Source organism: Perna viridis, chromosome 4 (genome assembly GCF_037379345.1).
Source record: "Perna viridis isolate PV_CMFRI_1.1 ecotype Kerala chromosome 4, ASM3737934v1, whole genome shotgun sequence".
Taxonomy (NCBI): Eukaryota; Metazoa; Mollusca; class Bivalvia; order Mytilida; family Mytilidae; genus Perna; species Perna viridis.
In genome coordinates, this window is record NC_142448.1 from 27,779,368 (window position 1) to 27,799,239 (window position 19,872).

At 32.6% G+C, this 19,872-nt stretch overlaps 1 protein-coding gene across 2 annotated transcripts in view; it reads left to right on the forward strand.

Annotated features, from left to right (window-relative positions):
* Positions 1-3,989: 3,989 nt before the first annotated feature.
* The window catches only part of LOC148619581 (DNA-directed RNA polymerase III subunit RPC1-like), a 33,830-nt gene continuing 17,947 nt past the window's right edge, over positions 3,990-19,872 (forward strand). For both annotated transcript variants that reach the window (XM_088579651.1, XM_088579652.1), the window contains exons 1-16: positions 3,990-4,135; positions 6,899-7,034; positions 7,962-8,111; positions 8,427-8,583; positions 9,145-9,284; positions 9,737-9,790; positions 10,260-10,381; positions 10,839-10,938; positions 11,649-11,726; positions 12,456-12,593; positions 13,008-13,159; positions 14,271-14,412; positions 16,670-16,810; positions 17,333-17,402; positions 17,747-17,874; positions 18,068-18,203. In XM_088579651.1, the coding sequence (XP_088435777.1) occupies positions 4,092-4,135; positions 6,899-7,034; positions 7,962-8,111; positions 8,427-8,583; positions 9,145-9,284; positions 9,737-9,790; positions 10,260-10,381; positions 10,839-10,938; positions 11,649-11,726; positions 12,456-12,593; positions 13,008-13,159; positions 14,271-14,412; positions 16,670-16,810; positions 17,333-17,402; positions 17,747-17,874; positions 18,068-18,203 (1,888 nt within the window). In that variant the 5' untranslated portion in view covers positions 3,990-4,091. The remainder of the gene's footprint in view (positions 4,136-6,898; positions 7,035-7,961; positions 8,112-8,426; positions 8,584-9,144; positions 9,285-9,736; positions 9,791-10,259; positions 10,382-10,838; positions 10,939-11,648; positions 11,727-12,455; positions 12,594-13,007; positions 13,160-14,270; positions 14,413-16,669; positions 16,811-17,332; positions 17,403-17,746; positions 17,875-18,067; positions 18,204-19,872) is intronic.

The window sequence follows — 19,872 nt, forward strand, 5'->3', positions numbered from 1 at the left end:
AATTGGTACTCAGCATTGCTCTTTTTCATTTCTATGATAGATGACTATTTACAGTCTTGCAGGGTTTTTATTTCTAGCTAAACATCAAGAGGAATAAAGCATTTGTAGGCAACTTGAATATATCGACATATCGAATATAATATAGTGAACGATTGGTTTATTCGGGTAAATGCATAGAAATGAACTGGTGAGGTTAAAGGTCAACTATTTTTAACTATTTTCAAACCAAATTTGGCAACTTATTTAGTTCGCAATAAAAGCTGTTTATTGGGTTTGCTTATTGGCAAAAATAGCATAGAATTTGATATGATATATTAGAAATACCTATAAAGATTAGATGATTTTTTTATTTGAACGACTGTAACGATGCTACATATTGGTTTCTATTTTTATTTGCATTATTCTAAGGGCTCGAAAGTCAAATTCGAAAGTCAGTATCTTCGGAAGAGTCGTTTATCCTCCGAGAAAATGACTTGGAAATTAAAAGGTGGCTGTGTTCTCATTTCATCGTTTGGTTTTACCAATTGAAGATGTAGCACTTGAAAAGGAGTAGTTTATCCTTCTAGGGTTCTGATCTTGAAGGAAGTAATCTACTCATTGAGTATCCCGTTGGCTTGGAAAGGAGAAATACATCTTTTGTGCCTTCTTGTTAAGTTGTATTACTGCCTATCTGTTCTTTGTTTGGTGGATTCTTGGCCGATTTTTCTCACTTTTAGGTTGCCCGCCAAGTTGCTGTTTCTCTTTGTTATTCATGTACTGTGTATTTCATATGTGTTATGTTTGTAATGCAAATGTTCACGTCATCCAAAATATTAAATTATATATACCAAATGTTGTCTTTATTCAGTCCTAATTATTAATTCAATATTCTGATTTCTACATTCGAAATTCTTAATTATTCATCCTTATTTTGAAATTTGTATTCTTTTATCCCCCAACTTTATGTTAAATAGTGCCACTGCCTTGTGGTTGATCGTTCTGTCTGGCTATGTGAGAAAAACCAGACAGAAAACCCGGACAGATGAAGTTCGTCAGCAATGGAATTGTAGTCGTCTTAGGGAAGGAAAACTCTGAAAGAAAACACGAACCTGGAGGTACTAGGTTAAGTGTAAGGCAAATTACCTCACATAGGAAAACATAGATGATTACTATGTTTATGAAACCTTAAACAAGTCGAAATTTACGAGAAAGAGGAGGTCATCAGACAAGCTTCAACTCAACAAGACGAAGATGTTTCAATGACGCATAAGGATGAAAGGCACATGGCTAAACCTAAGATCAACAGAAGGTTATATAGGCACATGGAATGTCCGAACCATGTATGTTACAGGTAAAACTGTACAAGTCATGAAGGAATAATCAAGGGAACCAAAGTTATAGCGGTAATCAAAAGAATGTAACCCAGGGACAAAGACCAGACATGGAAAACAGACATTCACAACAAAGAATATGAAGTAACTAAAATCATACATACAAAGTAATAAAAGCAAATGAGCAACTCGGACTCCACTAAAAACTGGGAGCGTGGACTAGGTTCACCGATAGGGTAAGCGTCTTCTGCTTTTCTAAAAACACCCGCCGAGTTGCTCATAAAAAGTCAAGTCCGGAGTAGTCAAACGAGGAATGAGACGGTATCGCTTGGGCATACTGGTGATAAACGAAGGTAGATGAATAGGGTCAGGGAAGACAAAAACCCAAACTGGAGAAACCATCATCTATTCTGGAAGATCTGATAACCACCACAAAGGAGTTGCCATCGCCATGACAAAGGAAACATCAAAATGTCTGTATGAATGGACGCCAATCAGCGATCGAATTATAACAGCTTGATTCTGGCCCAAATATATTAACAAAAATAATCATACAGATATGCACCCACAAACGATGCAGACGAAGAAGACAAGGGTATTTTTTATGAACGGCTGCAGAAAGTAGTCAATAAATCGCCATATCATAACATTTTGCTGCTTATAGGAGACCTTAATGCCAAAGTAGGAACATCACTTGAAGGAAAGGATGGAGTAGTAGGAAAACACGGCATATAAAGCGAAGGAAATGACAATGCAGGAAAGTATGTTGCTTTTTGCGACCTAAATAACCACCACAACAACCATATGTTCTCGCACAAAGATATCCACTTACATACATGGACCTCGCCTAACGGTGCACACAAAAACCAAATAGACCATGTTGTTATCAATAGAAAATTCAAACGATCTTTAATCGATGTAAGAGTCACGAGAGGAGCAAATGTAGAAAGCGATCCCAGCTTACTAATCATTAAACTCAAACTAAAGCTGCACGAGGTGCAAGGAAAAGAGACACCATCCAAAAGATACGAGTCCTGTAAGCTTAAAATATCAGAAATAAAGGAAAGATTCTCATTGGAACTGAGAAACAGATCAGCGCCCTCACTGACAACGAGGAACAAGCTATAGAAAAGGAATGTGGAATGAATTCAAGAACATCAACAGTCCAAAACACCCTTGATCCAAGAAAAAGATCTAACCAAGAATGGACAGGTGCAGACAGCTGGTCGACGATGAAAGGAAAACAATGAAAAACAAGATAGATGAAACAAGATCAGAGAGGGTCAAAGGTTAACTGCGGCAGCAATATAATATGAAAGACAAAGATGTAAAAAGAACACGAAAGAGGAAAAGAAACAGTGGTTTGAAGATCTTGTAACTGAGGCTGAAACAGCAGCCAGTAAAAGGAATGTGAAAGCAATGTATGACAAAACCAAAACCCTTTGCAAAGATAAATCAGAACAAATGGAACATAAAAACACAAAAGTGACACAATCCTGACAAAATAAAATAAATCGAAGGCCAGATGGATAGAAAATTTCACTGACATTTTAAATAGACTAGAACCACCAGAACAGGCTGAGATAGATATGGAATAAATCTACCAATCAGTGTAGAACCTCCAACAATAAATGAAGTAAAATCTGTCATTAAAGACCTACAGAAATGGAAAAGCCCCTGGGATTGACAACATTACCAGAGAACTAATAAGAGCTGACCCAGAAACATCCACAAAACAAATTCACAAACTCATGGCATTATGAAAAGATACCAACCGACTGGAAGAAAGGGTTAAAAAGAAGAAAAGCGACCTGACTAACCGTGGAAACTTGAGAGGCATAAATTTTTTGGCAAAACCATCATAAAAGAACAGCAGAAGAAGTTGATAAACACCTACGAGAAGAAAAAGCAAGATTTGAGAAGGACGCAAAAATATTAACACGTTTTGTTTCCAAATTTGAACAAAACATTTTCAAATATGTGCAAATTTATATTATAACAAGCCAATTGGTTCTCAGCATTGCTCTTTTCCATTTCCAAGATCGGTGACTATTAAAAGTCTTGCAGGGTTTTCATTTCTAGCTAAACATCAAGTGGAATAAAGCATTTGTAGGCAACTTGAATATTTCGACATACCGAATATAAAATAATGAACGATTGGTTTATTCGGGTAAATGCAAAGAAATGAACTTGGGACAAGGATTTTTTTAATCACAAAAATATTAAAACGTTTTGTTTCCATATTTGAGATAAATCCTAAGGAGATAGACGAAAAACTAGACATAGTACATGTATAACAACATTAAAAAGCAAGCGGACATGTCTGAGAACACACATAATAACTCAAATATGGAAAAAAATGATTTGATAATATATTTTTATATTTAAAATATTTCCAAATTTTCGTCAGAACTCAATTCTAAAGGTTAAAAACGATGTATTTTCGACTTTTTGAATGAAATTTAATTATACGAAAATTTTGCCATTTTCCGCAATTTGAACACCCCCCCCCTGATTTTCGTCAGAACTTGCTAATAATGGTTAAAACACTGTAATTTCGACTAAAAATAGGTTAAAAACAAAAAACCTGGACCCAAGCGCCTGTGCTTTAAAAGAAGTTTCTAAAAACCCTTCCGCGTTTTAGACACCCCCCAAAAAACCTAAATCAAAACAGGAAGTTAACATCTTAGCGATTACCTCGGACTTTTACTCTCTAATTCAGATCTCTCGGGTGTTTACTTAGATTTTTATGGCGATATTATGCTGCAAACAACTTGAAGCATGGTGAAAGAACAGTTCAGGGAAACTGATGTTGCTAAGAAAATGTAAATTTATGTACACTTTATATATCTACTGGTCATACGATAAGCCCTCTTTATTTTTACCTTATTTGATTTTGTACAAAACCAACCGAGATCGTTAGATAAAAAAGGGGGAGCTAGGTGATTATGGTCCTACATGTACAAAAATGTACGTGTCTCACTCTGTGGGCGTTAAGTAACTGGAGTTTGTTTAAGATTCTTCTTCTCCTTTCAAACTGTGCAGGACTGTGTGGACATCAATGCACTTCTATATTTAGAAGCACAAAAGGATAAGCCACTTAAAATTTCAGTTATGAAGAGTTAAGTTTACCTACTTCAGAATATCCCAGATACCATATGGTATGTTGTTTTAATCAATCCATGGAGTTGATGATAATGCTTGGATGAAATATGTTCTTACTAGCTTACTCCTAGAGGCCATTCTTTAAAATTTTTGTAAGAAGCCCTGCCAAATCACACAACATTTCCATTTCTTCTCTGTAAAATTTGTAGATCAGTGGAACAGTTTATCCAATTCCACCGTAAATGGGAAATTAGTGAATTCATCAAAATCAGTGTCAAAACAATGAGGATTGGAATCTGTACAAATATATTTATTCGTTTTAGAGCACACAGTCATATGTGTTTGCCTAATAAAAATTATATATATATATATCACCAGTATACCTTAAGGACGAGGGATCTGTATAAGACTAAGGCTAATCCATCGACCCAAAGGTCTAGGCAATCCATATATAGAAGTCTTGCTTTTCGTAGCTTTTGCAGTTTGCTGATTCCACCCTTGAAGGTGTGTAGGGAATCAGCATCTACCAGGTGTTGAGGCAGACTGTTCAAAAGTGGTATTGTTGCTGGAGAGAAAGAGTCTTGGTAACTCTTCATTTGGCAAAAGAGTTGTTGTATTGCATGGAGTGATCTCTTGTTGTTCCAGTTGGATTTTGCATCTGGGAAGATGGTACATGTACAGTCGAACCTGGATGTGTCGAACTCGGATGAGTTGAAATCTTGGATAACTGGAACTAATTTGACAATCCAGGCAAAAATTCTGTAACTCCAATACAATTTTACCTTTGATGACTTGAATTCGGATAAATTGAAATCTCTGTTAACTCGAGGTTATCAATCAGTCCCCTCGATAGGTCTTTGAGGTTAATTAACTTGGATGTCTCCAAGTGAACTAAATAGTAGGAACAATGATTGCTTTATTACAAACACTGACCAAAGTTTGTTTCACAACAATTAGCGTGGGTTATGTATTTACTCATTGACACCTTTATGGCCTGATTTGTGTATTTAATTACTGTAATCCAAGCTTGTGAAGCGATAAAGAAGACGCCACGAAGTACTCTGATAAAGTGAAGGACATGTAAAAATGTATGTACAAGCAATACAACATGTGTAAGTAATTAAATAAGTATAAACGATCACCGACCAATACATATCTGGATAATACTCTTGTAGGCCATGTGAGCTATTGCTATCACTTGGCCTCCGTTGTCGTCGTCGTCGTTCGTCGTCTCCATCGTTGTCCATAGTTTTCCTCAACAATTGTACAAAACTCTTCTTCTCTGAAACTACATGACTGATTAGAAGCAAACTTGGTATAAATGTTGCTTGGGGTGTCCTGCATAGAATTGATGTGGGGATTTTTATTCGTCGAAAAACATGGCCACCGTTACTAAATATAGAACTTAGGGGTCAGACAGTAGTTTTTCACATATATCTCCAAAACCTTTAGGTTTAGCTAAATTCAAATGAGATCTATGTCTGATCAAGTTTTGATCTTTTGCTATTTTTAATGTTATTTCTTCCAAAAATCTTCTCCTCTGACACTACTGGACCAATCGGAAGCAAATTTGGTATGAATGTTCCTTGGGGTATCCTGCATAGAAATGGTGTGGGAAATTTTGATTTGTCGAAAAACATGGCTGTCATTACTAAAATAGAACATAGGGGTCAGACAGTAGATTTTTTTAATATATCACCAAAATCGTTCGGTTTAGCTGAATTCTGACATGGGTTAAAGTGTTCAGCATGATGAGATCTATCTCTGGTCAAATTTTGGTTTTAAACCGTTAAGCTATGTCAGAGTTATTGCCTTTTTTTAACAATTTTTGCTATTTTTAATGTTATTTCTTTCAAAAATCTTCTTCTCTGACACTACTGGATCAATTGAAACCAAACTTGGTATGAATGTTCCTTGTGATATCCTGCATAGAACTGCTATGGGGATTTTTGATCCATCAAAAAACATGCCGGCCATTACTAAAAATAGAGCATAGAGGTCAGACAGTAGTTTTTCGCATACATCTCAAAACCGTTAGTTTTAGCCAAATTTGTTCAGTTGCTGAAATGATCCTTATTATTAGGTTTTCAAAAGTCTTCAGGGACCAAAGTTGTCAGACAACTCCTTGTTAGAGTTATTGCCCTTGAAATATAATTTTTTTATAAGTTTTCAGCCAATATCTTGAAACCTATAATAGATAGAAAAAAACTTTCTTCTGCTGAAATGATCCTTATGATAAGTCCTACCAAAGTGTTCTTGAGTCAGAATTGTTGGACATCTCCTTGTTAAATTTATTACCCATGAAAGACAAACTTTAACCATGTGAGCAATTCAGGCTCCTGGGAGCCTCTTGTTTATGGCCAAGATGATATCTGAAGTCTTTCACTATTGATCCACTGAATTTCCTTGACTACTGTTATTGAGTAATGTAAGTTGAAATGCATGTACATGTAAATGTTTTAAAATACAGTATTTTTTCGCAGAAGCCATGTTACCTTTGGCCTTTTGAATGCAAATGAGATTCAGCAGCTATCCCACCTACATGTTGTTAGTAAGAATTTGTACAGCCAAGATGGGCTTCATAAACCAGTCCAACATGGAGTTCTGGATCACAGAATGGTAAAGTTGATTTGTTAAAATTAACACTTTACAGTGTATTTCTGTTAATTGCATAGCCTATTTGCCAGAAAAAAATATGCAATTAACAGAAATGATCATTTCAAGGGAAAATACCAAATATTTTCAATGTTGAAGTGGGACCTATTCTGTTGTCATTTCTTATTAGATTTCTTCCATGGTGTCTAGTCTAAAGACAGAGAAGATATCGTTGTAAAAACAAAGTTCTTGGGAAAAATGAGGTATTTCACTAACTATGTATTGTTGTTTTACCCATTTAGGTATATATTTATGCAATTTATGCAATTTACTAAATTTTGGCCCTATGTTATGCAATTAAGGGGAATTTTTTACATGGATATTGGATAAGATGGGAAATGGTTTCTATGCAATTAATGGGAATATGCAATTAACAGGTATGTGATTAATTGGAATCCACTGTAGCAGGTATAATGGTGGAAAGCTGTACATCTACAACTAAGACTTATACTTTACTGCATTTTCCTAAGAGTACATGTATTTTCATTAATCATTTAAATTGTATGATAAAAGCTATGGAACTACACAATCATGTGTAGGCAGCTGTGGTTTTCAAGTTTTCCATCTGAATTATAGAGATGATGTTGTTACTTTGTAAAGTGTCCTAACTTCTTATATGAAATTAATGAAAGCACATAATGCTGCTGAACCCCTTGCTGAAAAGATTTCATATGTATCTAACATATTATTGATCACTGATGATAACACCAGATATGGCATCATAAAGGAGGATCTTTTTACATGTATATTTTTTTTCTGATATATACTGAACTTACCATAAGAAGAACTGTCATTTTACAACTAATGTTTAACAAGGTGCAAATGAGAAAGTCTCTACTTTGTATTCATAATTTTATATACCTATCTGAAAACAGGCATTTTATTCTCCAGGGAACCAGTGAGAAAGACAATAACTGTGAGACCTGTGGCAAGGGATTGGCCGATTGTGTTGGTCACTATGGTTACATTGACCTTGAACTTCCATGTTTCCACATTGGTTACTTTAGGGCAACTATTATGGTGCTACAGAGCATTTGTAAGGTAATGGTTAATCATTCTGTATTTATGCATATGTTTTTGCATTAAGAATAAAAGTTAATGTTCATTTTAGATAACTTGGGAAGATGGTTTTAGAAGCAGCTTTTTTTTATTTCCATGGATTATACACAATAGGCTTGTTATTTAGAATAAAATTAGTAATCAGTCTATGAAACGCAGTCTTCAGTAGTCCAATGTTTGAGGCTCACACAGGTAAAAATTTGATTTGTGTTGCAACTTTTATTGAAATTTTTGGTAAGATTTCATAATAATTATTTTTTTTCTCTGCAAATAATCTCCAAATCTGAATTATTTCAGACCTGTAGCAGAATACTCCTGCAAGAAGATATAAAACAGACCTATTTAGAGAAACTGAAAAGACCTATGTCATATCTACAGAGGAAAGCAACCAGAAAGAAAATCTACGAGAAATGTAGAAAACTAAATACTTGTCCATATTGTGGTGGTTATAATGGTAATTGCTTTTCATTGACAAATTAAAACATAAATTTTGAAGTTATATAAAAGGTCATCACAACAGGAACTAAACAAATATATACCTGTTAACCCTACCTCATTGAGGGAGACTCCTAAAAGGTTGAAAGGTAAAACAATCGCTTTCTTACTGCGTACATGTACAAACTATGTATTTTAAATTTAAATCTACTACTTACTATATAGTGCAGGTTGTTTATCCAACCACTCTCTAGAATAATGTTGTTTATCACCATTTGGTAGTAAAAGGGATATGTGCACTGTTAATGACTTGCTTTATTACAAAGATCAAGAGCAAAACACAAAAAAACAACTGTTAAAGTACAAAAAAGGAAATGAGTACCTCAGACTTAACAAAAAAAGTTTCACACAGGTGTTCCAGTAGAAATATCGCTGTCTATCTTGAACACAGGAATAAACCCGTTTACAATCCTTAGAATCAGTAGAATCTATTCATGCTAAAAAGCATTGAAGATTTCAGTTCATAAATTATTTCGAGTTTTAGATTGACAATAAAATAATAGAGCTGTTTAATTTACAGGTACTATAAAGAAATGTGGCTTACTGAAGATAGCCCATGACAAAAATAAAGCCAAGACAGATCCCAATGTCTTATTGGCACCATATATAAATGCTCTAGAGCATAATAAAGAAATTGAGGGTCTGATGGCCAAAAATTTGGTAAGATAAAAGTATTCTGAAGCTTTGGATTTATTTAGTTGCTCTATATACTGGTACAAATTGTTGGAATGGGTATTTTATCTTATTTCATTGATCAGATATAAATGTGTAATTCGGTAAAAGTTGGAGATTAAATTTCGTTTATTTCATTGATAAGAATTGTCAACAAAATTAAGACCCTGACAAAATCTTAACTGAAATGATAAAATATTCTTTGGTGTTAAGACAATGAAAATTAATCCCATGATATCAGTTTCTTATCAAAAACCCTGAAATTTTAACTACACAAAAAATTTATTTTCTTCAGTAGTAAGTTAATACAGGAAATGTTTTAAAGAAAAACTTTCCATTTTTATTTAATTAATGTTTGAATACCTACAAATAGTAAATTGTTTAGATTTTATTTTATACTGTAATAGATGCATCTGAATAATATGATTATTCTTTTTCAGGAAGTTTTAAATCCCATTGATGTTTTACATTTATTTCAAAGAATTCCAGACGAGGTAAAGATTGAGTATCAATATTTAATTCTTTTAAAAAGACAAAATACATTGTGCACTGAAATGTAGACTTCACAACAAAAACCTTTAGTACTTAAATGTCTGAAAATTTCATTAATGAATTTTTTTGGTTATCTTCTAATTCATGTGTTTTTATGGTATTATGGAGAGGTCATAATTTGTCATGCCTGTAGTATACAGTTTTGTATAAATTGACATAGCCATCATTTAATAAATATTTTGATTAAGCTTTAGTTTTTTGTGTTACATCTTGTTTTCCTTATCTTTTGTTTTTATGTGTAATCCATTTTATTTGGTTAACTTTATTTTGTATGTAGATTTTTTCCTGCCACTCAGGCCATGTCTTTGGATTTTGATGTATTTGAATTGTGCCATTGTTCATACTTCTGTATTTTTTTCTCCGAGATTTGATATTCATGAATCATGATATTTTTATCAATCTTATTTTCAGGAGTTACCACTGTTGATTATGAACCAGGAAGTAGGAAGACCATCTGACTTGATACAGACCAAGATTCTAGTCCCTCCCATCAGTATACGTCCATCAGTTGTGTCAGATCTTAAATCTGGAACGTTAGTATTAGTCATTTAAAAGTTACTAGTAATTACAAGGGACACAAAGATTAATGCTATAGTAGACTCTATTCTCTTTAACAGCTCAAATGGACCAAGTTTTTCTCAACTACTATTAAACTGCTTGATTAATTTTCAATCAACTTATTAGCATTGTTGTATGGGTAGGCTTCTACAAGAATCAGTTTTAAATCATGATTAATTTTTGGAATGAAAAAAAAACTACGAATTTAAGTCTACACCTATCTATTAAGAAAATAATACACTGTAAAGATATTTCTCTGGCTGGTGCTAAATTTTGAGATTGATGTGCAATTTTAGCAATATTAAATGCATTTTTTTCACAATGGAATATTTTAAATGGACCTTTTCAACTTGAAACAAAATGAATTTTACTAAAAAATGCAGCTTAACTATATTTTATTTTTTCTTCCTGAATTTTTTTTTATATTTCTAGAAATGAGGATGACATCACAATGAAATTGACAGAGATTATTCTATTGAATGATGTAATACAGAAACATAAAGCAACAGGAGCTAAAATGTCTATGATTATGGTAAGTTTAAACTGAACATCTAAAATATCTATGATTTTTGTAAGTTTAAATTGAACTTCTAAAATGTCTATGATTATGGTAAGTTTAAACTGAACATCTAAAATATCTATGATTTTTGTAAGTTTAAATTGAACTTCTAAAATGTCTATGATTATGGTAAGTTTAAACTGAACATCTAAAATATCTATGATTTTTGTAAGTTTAAATTGAACTTCTAAAATGTCTATGATTATGGTAAGTTTAAACTGAACACCTGGTTTAACAGAGCAAATCCTTTAGTCCTAATGGAGTTTGGTGTAAAAAGTTTTTTTAAATGATTGTAAAAAATTTGCAGCAGAATATTTCTAAAGAGTTGCTGTTGTTGTCCGTGTCATCATTTGTATACAATAGGTGTGATAACTTTAATATCACTTGCTTTATCTTTATAAAAAAATAAAAACAAAGTCCCAAACCACAAAGAGAAGGTTTTGGGGTTAAGAATTCGTATCTAATGTCTAATTGCAATCTTAATTCAAAGCTGTACCCAGCTTTTATGATGTGTGTTTTTTTCCCCATCTGTTCAGGATATGACCTTTGCAGCTGTATCAAAAGACATACTGCAAGGTATTTTACCTGTATACATAAAATATCTTCAACAATGTAACTGTAATAAAGTAATATGTTGCATATTACACAATTTAAAGATATAGCATTATAATGTGTAATTACAGGAAGATTGGGATTTTCTACAACTGCAAGTTGCCTTGTTGTATAACAGTGAAACATCAGGAATTCCTCTTCACATGATTGTAAGTACATGTAGTTTGCATTTTTAAAACAAGAGTAGAAATGAGAGAGAGTCTGGTTGCTTAATTTTTAGGAGGATTCCTCATTTTCAATATTTTATAGCCCTTAGGTCCATGACACTTTTGTTTAAAATTTATCTCAAAATTGAAAGAAGGAAAATCACATCAATGAATGTGGGCACTACTGAAACTTCTGAATATACAATATTTAAGTAGCACTCCAGCTAAGAATCATGCAAAATGTGATACATGGTTGGAAAGCCTACATATTTTTATTTTTTATATTTTGTTTAAAATGCTTTAGTAAACAAAAATATTGGGTTTTTCATATAACATGTGCTCATTGGAGATAAAAAATGTATAGAATGCACTGTATAATTCAAAATTAAGGGAGATAACTCTGTGAATAACACTCAAATACAATAGAATCCATTGAATTTTCAATGTTGATTATCTCCTAAGAGCAGGCAGACTTGAATGAATAATTACTCATTTTATAATATAGACCCATAAAACAACTTGATTACAAAAATAAAAAATATGTAGCCTTTTTTGGGGTGTATCACTTTTTTCAGATTTGCATGATTTTTACAAAGACAACTACTTAATAAAAAATTGAGGAAATCATTTAAATGTATGAGACAGCTTTTTTATTTTGTTGATTTATAGTATTTTTGTGTTTAAATCAAATGATAATTTTTCACTAGTAAAGTTTGCAATTTAATTTTTCAGCCACAAAAATCCACAAGAGGATTTGTCCAAAGATTAAAAGGTAAACAAGGTCGTTTCCGTGGAAACCTGTCAGGAAAAAGAGTTGATTATTCAGGAAGAACGGTGATTTCACCAGATCCTAACATGAGAATTGATCAGGTAAAAGAACAAACTGCATGCTTTGTAACTCACCAAAGATATCCATCTTTTCATCCATTGTAGTTAAAATAGTTGAAGTTGGAAGCCAAAAAAGTAAAAGAATTTTAATTCTGAGAATATTTTTAACTTCTTGGTAATTCAAAGTCTTTGGGTTTAATGGCCTCAAAATGTTTCTCAAACTAAAGCAGTTCTATTTTTGTGGCTTTTTGGTCTAGTACATTTTATTGTTTGTTTTCAGTAACTGGTTAGAAAGGAAATAGGAAATTTTCATACATTTTGTAAAAATTAAAATTTCACTAGGATCTATGCACTCTTTTATTAGCACAAGTCATTTTTTGTTAGACTTGAGGTTTGGGCTAATGGCTTAATACTACTATTTATAGAATGCAAACAATGTATATTACCTAATTACAGGTAGCTGTTCCTGTACATGTAGCCAAGATTTTAACATATCCTGAAAGGGTAACCAAATCTAACTTAAAATTCCTAAGAGGATTAGTGATGAATGGCTGTGATCAACATCCTGGGGCAAACTTTGTACAACAGAAAGAAACACAGCTTAAAAAGTAAGCAGAAACAGGTTTGGAATTGTGCTTTTCAATGAAGTGACATGCCTTACTAAGGGCTGTTGATCTGCTCACTAGATATTCTGGTTTATCATGTCTATTTCAAAGCTTGGTCTGCTTGATAGATACAACGTTTTTGTACTGCAATGCATGAATGATCTGACATTTTGCAATAGAATGATAAATAGGGATGAAGTGTCAGTGATGTCCTACATATGTAAATCTTCTGTCATAACATGAAATTGCCCAAAATCTTTCTGTTGGAAGTGACCTATTTCAGAAATTATGTATGCATTTTGGAAGTGACTGTTTGAAATTTTGATACAGCCACATAGCATTGTTATAGGATGTCTTGCAATTATTACTTTTGGTCTTGACATCAGTCATATAACATCATAGTGGTGCAGCATCCTGCTGGTCCGGGTGTCCAAATAATAGGCCTGCTGCAGTGCTAAGCATGTTGTAAAAGGTGACTAAATAGTGCTCAGAACCATGGCTTGGGTTAGGGTGTTCTGCCCACTGAGCAACTGAGTTGTATGCCCCAGGTGGTGGAATGTGCCTCATGCTGGGGTTGTCAGGCCATAATAAAAAAAATATGACTGCAAACCATAGTGGTACAATGTGTTGGGAAAGATGCCACGTTCCTTGCACGTATAAGATCCCTTCTGTGGTATTATCCTGGAGTAGGAGCCATTGGACTCCACCATAGGAAGCTAAATTGCCCGACCCTACCCACCTCTCCCTATTTCCAATGGCAATCAAAATTTATTGACCTCATTATCTTTGTGACCCATCCCGTCTTTCATTTCAGCTTGTGAACCATCCCATTTTTCATTTCATCATTATTTCATGTTCATTTTATTACCCTTTTCATATTCATTGCATGAAACCCCAACAATAAGTCAATCAATCAAAGTGGTGCACATCCATTCTGGCTATATTTCTAAGGAACAATCTTATTCATGCCATCTATTCATAGCATTTTTTTCTGCCTATCAGAAAAGTTAGTTGAAACATAGAACCATATTGGTAAACTACAGTCAACTAATGTAGTTTTGAAACTATAACTTTACTATTTGTGTCAATTTATATTTCTTTGTTTTTGGCACAGGTTTTTAAAGTATGGTAATAGAGAGAGGATTGCTAAAGACCTGAAGTATGGAGATATTGTAGAGAGACATCTTATAGATGGAGATGTGGTTTTATTCAATAGACAACCATCATTACATAAACTTAGTATTCAGGCATTCTATGTAAGTAAAATTGAGTTTTGATAGTACTATGCATTAACATGTACTGATTAGAGATTACTACCTTAGATAATTATCATAACTATTGCTGCAAATAGGAATGAAAATGAGATAAAAAGTGATAAAAATATGCTAATCAAATCTTAAATTTTTTTAAGTATATATTATCAATTGCCTTTTGAATTTGAAAACCTATAAAATATTCTTGAAAAACCAGGCAATGTAAAAATGATTAAAGTTGAAGCACCATCTATACAATTATTGAAAGAGTAAAAATTTAAAAAAATCAGAATATGTTTTTATTGATAGTACTGCTTCACAGATAAATGATGTTTGATATTGTATACCCGGTAAAATTTAGGTTACAGACCACCAATTCAACCAATGAGCATTTGGAACGTACGCAAAAATAGTCCTACGCAGAAATTACCCCTGTTCCTCATAGTGCTGTGAAAAAAGTTCTCATCTTATTCAAAAAATTTAAACAGTTTCTGAAAGGAAAAACATTTCTGTACATTTTAAAGGTGCATTTTGCTTCTTGTGATGTGAAGCCTAATCTCCATAATGATTTTTAAATATACCCCTATCTTGTGAAAACACTGGGATTTCCCATGCTATTAATAGACCCTTCACTTCCGGTGACCAGTACTGCACTGCAAGTCTGCTAACCCCACATGCCATTCTGAGGATTGTGAGCTGACATATGTAGAATCATGCTGATATATAGTCCTCTGCAGGTTAAAGTTAAGGTAAAGTCCAGAGAAGCCATTGAATATTGTGAAATTAGCATAGAAGCCTATGGAAAGTGGAATTAGTGGTTTTTAGCCTTAAGTTGAAGCCATGGCAAAATGAAAAGTTTCTTGAAATAGCTTTAAACTACTTGAAGATCTTGTTAACTTTGCCATGAGAGGAATACACTACAAAAATCCTTCAAAATATGCATTTTTTTAAGTTATAGGTCCAAATTATGGAAAATTGGTCTTTTTGGCTGATTTTTATGTCCTATCTTGTAAAAAGTGTAGAAAATTTAGTAAAAATATCAAATATTAAACTTTGAGGGCTATATTTACCTAAATATGGTGGTAATAAGCACTTGAAATCAAGTTTTGAGTAGATTTGAGCAAAAATTAGGTTAGAAATGAGGAAAAACTCACTTTCATTACTGCGGTTAAGGCCATATCAGCATTCCCCTATGGCCATATGGAAAATCCATTATTGAGTACTTTTTTTGCTTTAGGTGCCCTTTACTGGTCATGTTTTAATGTGAAAACACTGTATTTACAAATTTAAAGCCAAATATATCACATTTTGCGAAAATTTAAAGATTTAGGATTTTTGACATGTGATCAAGAAAAAGGGGGAGGCATGCCAGAAATAAATTTTTAAAAATAGACCAATTTCTCAGAAAATGATTACTTTTAAAACTATTTCTTCATTAATATTGTTAAAAAACAAGTTGTGATTGATATTTTTTATTTGAAAAGTCAGAAAAAGTTCTTTGCAAATATTTAATGCATTTAAGTATGGTAGAATATTGTCACTTTTTTGCTTGCACAACTTGGTTACCCTATATTTAAAAATCAAATATTTAAAAAAGTGCTTGTCACATTTCACTGAAACTTTGCAAATGCATTCAGTATGTGTGTAGGAAGATACCTGTATATTTATTTATTTTTTCTAAGACAGAAAGTGACTCTTTAGGTTACAGACCACCAATTCAACCAATGAGCATTTGGAACGTACGCAAAAATAGTCCTACGCAGAAATTACCCCTGTTCCTCATAGTGCTGTGAAAAAAGTTCTCATCTTATTCAAAAAATTTAAACAGTTTCTGAAAGGAAAAACATTTCTGTACATTTTATAGGTGCATTTTGCTTCTTGTGATGTGAAGCCTAATCTCCATAATGATTTTTAAATATACCCCTATCTTGTGAAAACACTGGGATTTCCCATGCTATTTATAGACCCTTCACTTCCGGTGACCAGTACTGCACTGCAAGTCTGCTAACCCCACATGCCATTCTGAGGATTGTGAGCTGACATATGTAGAATCATGCTGATATATAGTCCTCTGCAGGTTAAAGTTAAGGTAAAGTCCAGAGAAGCCATTGAATATTGTGAAATTAGCATAGAAGCCTATGGAAAGTGGAATTAGTGGTTTTTAGCCTAAAAAGGTTTCTCCCATCAAATTCTTGAACAGCTAAATCTTTAATATTGTTTCCATAAATGCATGCTATATGAGATTTTTAAAAAATTTCAGGCCAAAGTGATGCCACACAGAACTTTCAGATTCAATGAGTGCTGCTGTACACCATTCAATGCAGATTTTGATGGAGATGAAATGAATTTACATCTACCTCAAACAGAGGAGGCAAAGGCAGAGGCTTTGATATTAATGGGGGTAAATGATTTTGGTTTTCATGTTTATTCCACCTTGCCAGCAAATTCCTATTTCAATTATATTATTCTTCCATCTTGCTGCCTATCTGTTTATTGTTCTGTTAAATAACTATAAGCACCATTGAATTAAACTCCTTCAATGGATTAATTCAGTGATTGGTAAAATCTTGTGTCCCATTGATTTTCAAGTTCATAAGTCAAAGATGTTGTCTATCGCTGGACTGGTGGTTGATGCAATACAATGTACTTTTCTGTGGCTGGTTAAATTATTGTCTATGATTACTTTCACAACAAAAAGATTTCACTAGGAAAATAATTAAATTTTCATCTATACAGTAAGATATTGATCATACGGTAAAATGTATGTATGGTTACCTCATCTATTTATGGAGATGGAAGTATACATAATCCACCTACATCTATTTATGGAGATGGAAGTATACATAATCCACCTACATCTATTTATGGAGATGGAAGTATACATAATCCACCCACATTTTGTTTTGCTTATGTTATATTTTAGTCTAAATCTAATATAATAACACCAAGAAATGGAGAGCCACTGATAGCTGCTATTCAAGATTTTATTACAGGTGATGTATACAACAAGTTTTTTTCTATTATTTGTGGATCTAAAATTACTTTAGAAATATGAAAATCTTAAACATTTTAGGTTTACTTATTTTTTAAACCTTATTCTATACAAAATAAGTTATACAGGTAGAAAGAAAATTAAAAAAAATGTTATTTGGCTGATTTCTTGACAAGTGTATTATTCTTTATTATATAAAACTTATGTGTAAAACAATCCATGACACATAATGCTGATATTCTACCTTTTCTTTCAGGTCCTGAATGTAATGTCTTTTTGACCAATTCTATATAAAAAATTCTTAATGAAATTATGTACCAACATTTTGAATGCATATTATTATAGGTGCTTACTTATTGACACAGAAGGATGTATTCTTTGACAGAGCTAGAGCTTGTCAGTTGATTTCTGCCATGTTGACAGACATTGATAGCACTGTCAGAATAGATTTACCTCCCCCTGCTGTATTCAAGGTAAGTTATCTCCCTTTGTAACATGAACATTAAAATTCATAAACAAAAACAAAGAACCTTATACAACAAAAAAGAACCTGTTATTTCTAAATAACTGGGATATTTTTGTAACCTTTATAATTTTCCTTTTAATATGGGCATGTATTAAAATCATATGAGGAAGAGAAATTTATGTTCTATGTTTTACCTCCAGCCAACCAAACTGTGGACAGGGAAGCAGATATTCAGTGTTTTATTGAGACCAAACAAGGATTGTCCTGTAAGAGTAAATCTTAGAACTAAAGGAAAGAATTACTCCAATAATGAGGACCTGTGCTTTAATGATTCATGTATGTATAAAGCTTAGACAATAATAATTTTGCAAAACAAAAAAAAAGTAAACAATTTACATGTATGTGATAAAATATTTTAACTTGGCTGTCTATCATGTTGAAAATAATATATGAATTAACTGAAATATAAGCACTATTAAAGTACAAGTATTGATATTCTTCCTCAAGAATCAGAAAAAAACATGACTTGGAGTTTCAAAGACAATCAAATTGTGATAGTATACAATGACATGAATCAAAATTACTTTATAATGTTTTTTTGTTTCATGTATTTTTTTTTGTTGTTGAATGACTGTAATTTTCACAATGGCATTTTGTAAATAAATAGGGTCATGAAAAATACTTTATATTAGTGGTAGTTTGATTTACAATGGCAAGAATGCTTATTTGAAATGTGATTTAATATAAATACTATTTAAAGCAAAATTAACATACAAAATATGTTATTGATGTATAGCCAATAGAAAATTAATCAGTGTAATTTATAAAATTTTAGTTTTGATGAAAACTTGTAAAAATAAAGAATGCAAAGAAATTTTATTAGTACATGCATTTTTCTGTTTTTTTTTTTAATTATTTGTATTTGGAAAAATAGACAATAACATTGTCATGCTGTATGTTCCCCTTTTTTTGTGCATGAGGGATCACAGATATTTAAAACAAAATCAAACAAAAGTTTGGAACTTCCTGGTTAAGAAGTTTGAATATGTGGTAGACAGTAGTAGTTTGGTATAAAACCATTTTTAAGGAAATGAAGAGGATTTTATTATGAAAATGGGGCACAAAACATTTTGGCTACAGGGGGGTCAGCACTTCTTTTACCAATTTACAAAATATGGAGTGACTGTGTTACTTGTCAATGATTTCTGATGGTTAAACTAAGTTGTCAGTTCTTAAACTAATGCAATTTTAAATAGTTCACAGTTTAATGAACTTGTATTGGTTGAAAAACATCTGTTGAGGAAACACAGATCTATTTACAATGAAACCGTAAGTTTGCACAAGTACTGTAAGACAATTCTGATTGGTTGAGAAGTACCTTTAAGTCACATAGGGGTGTAAATGGGTTTCATGGCAGTATTTTCAAATTGGGCTTCACCTTGTAGTTGTTGTGTTAGATAAGAGGAGGAAAACTCTACTGCTTTGAATTATGTCGGAGTATGCTAGGAATCCAACGTCAGAAGGTCTGTTAATTATGATAATTGTTAGAGTTATTTTAGAAATTAAACTGTGGTTGTAATACAGGTGCTTCAACTTTCAGGGTGCCATCCCATTTATGTTGCAAATTCTCCCAATTCGGAGAGAAACTTTATTTGTGATTCTTTTATAAAATTTATACTTTGAAGGGAGACTATGCCCCTTTGATTGACTATAATGTTGTATTGAAACTACGGTTAATAGAGGTTAGTTACTCTGCCATTAGGTATTGTTGAAGTCTGAAGTTAGTTATTTATAAACCAAAATTATAGTGCAAGTTGGTTAAGAAATTGTTGGATGTCCGAAGTTAGGTTTAGTGCAAGTTGCTGTCTATTTCACCAAAAGGCTATAGTGGTATTTTCAGAGAACTTTAGCTATTTTTTGTTATCTTTTATGTATGTTAAACTTAATTGAATTACTATAATAAATTTATTTTTCGAACTGTTATTTTACTTTGTAGTAAATTCTG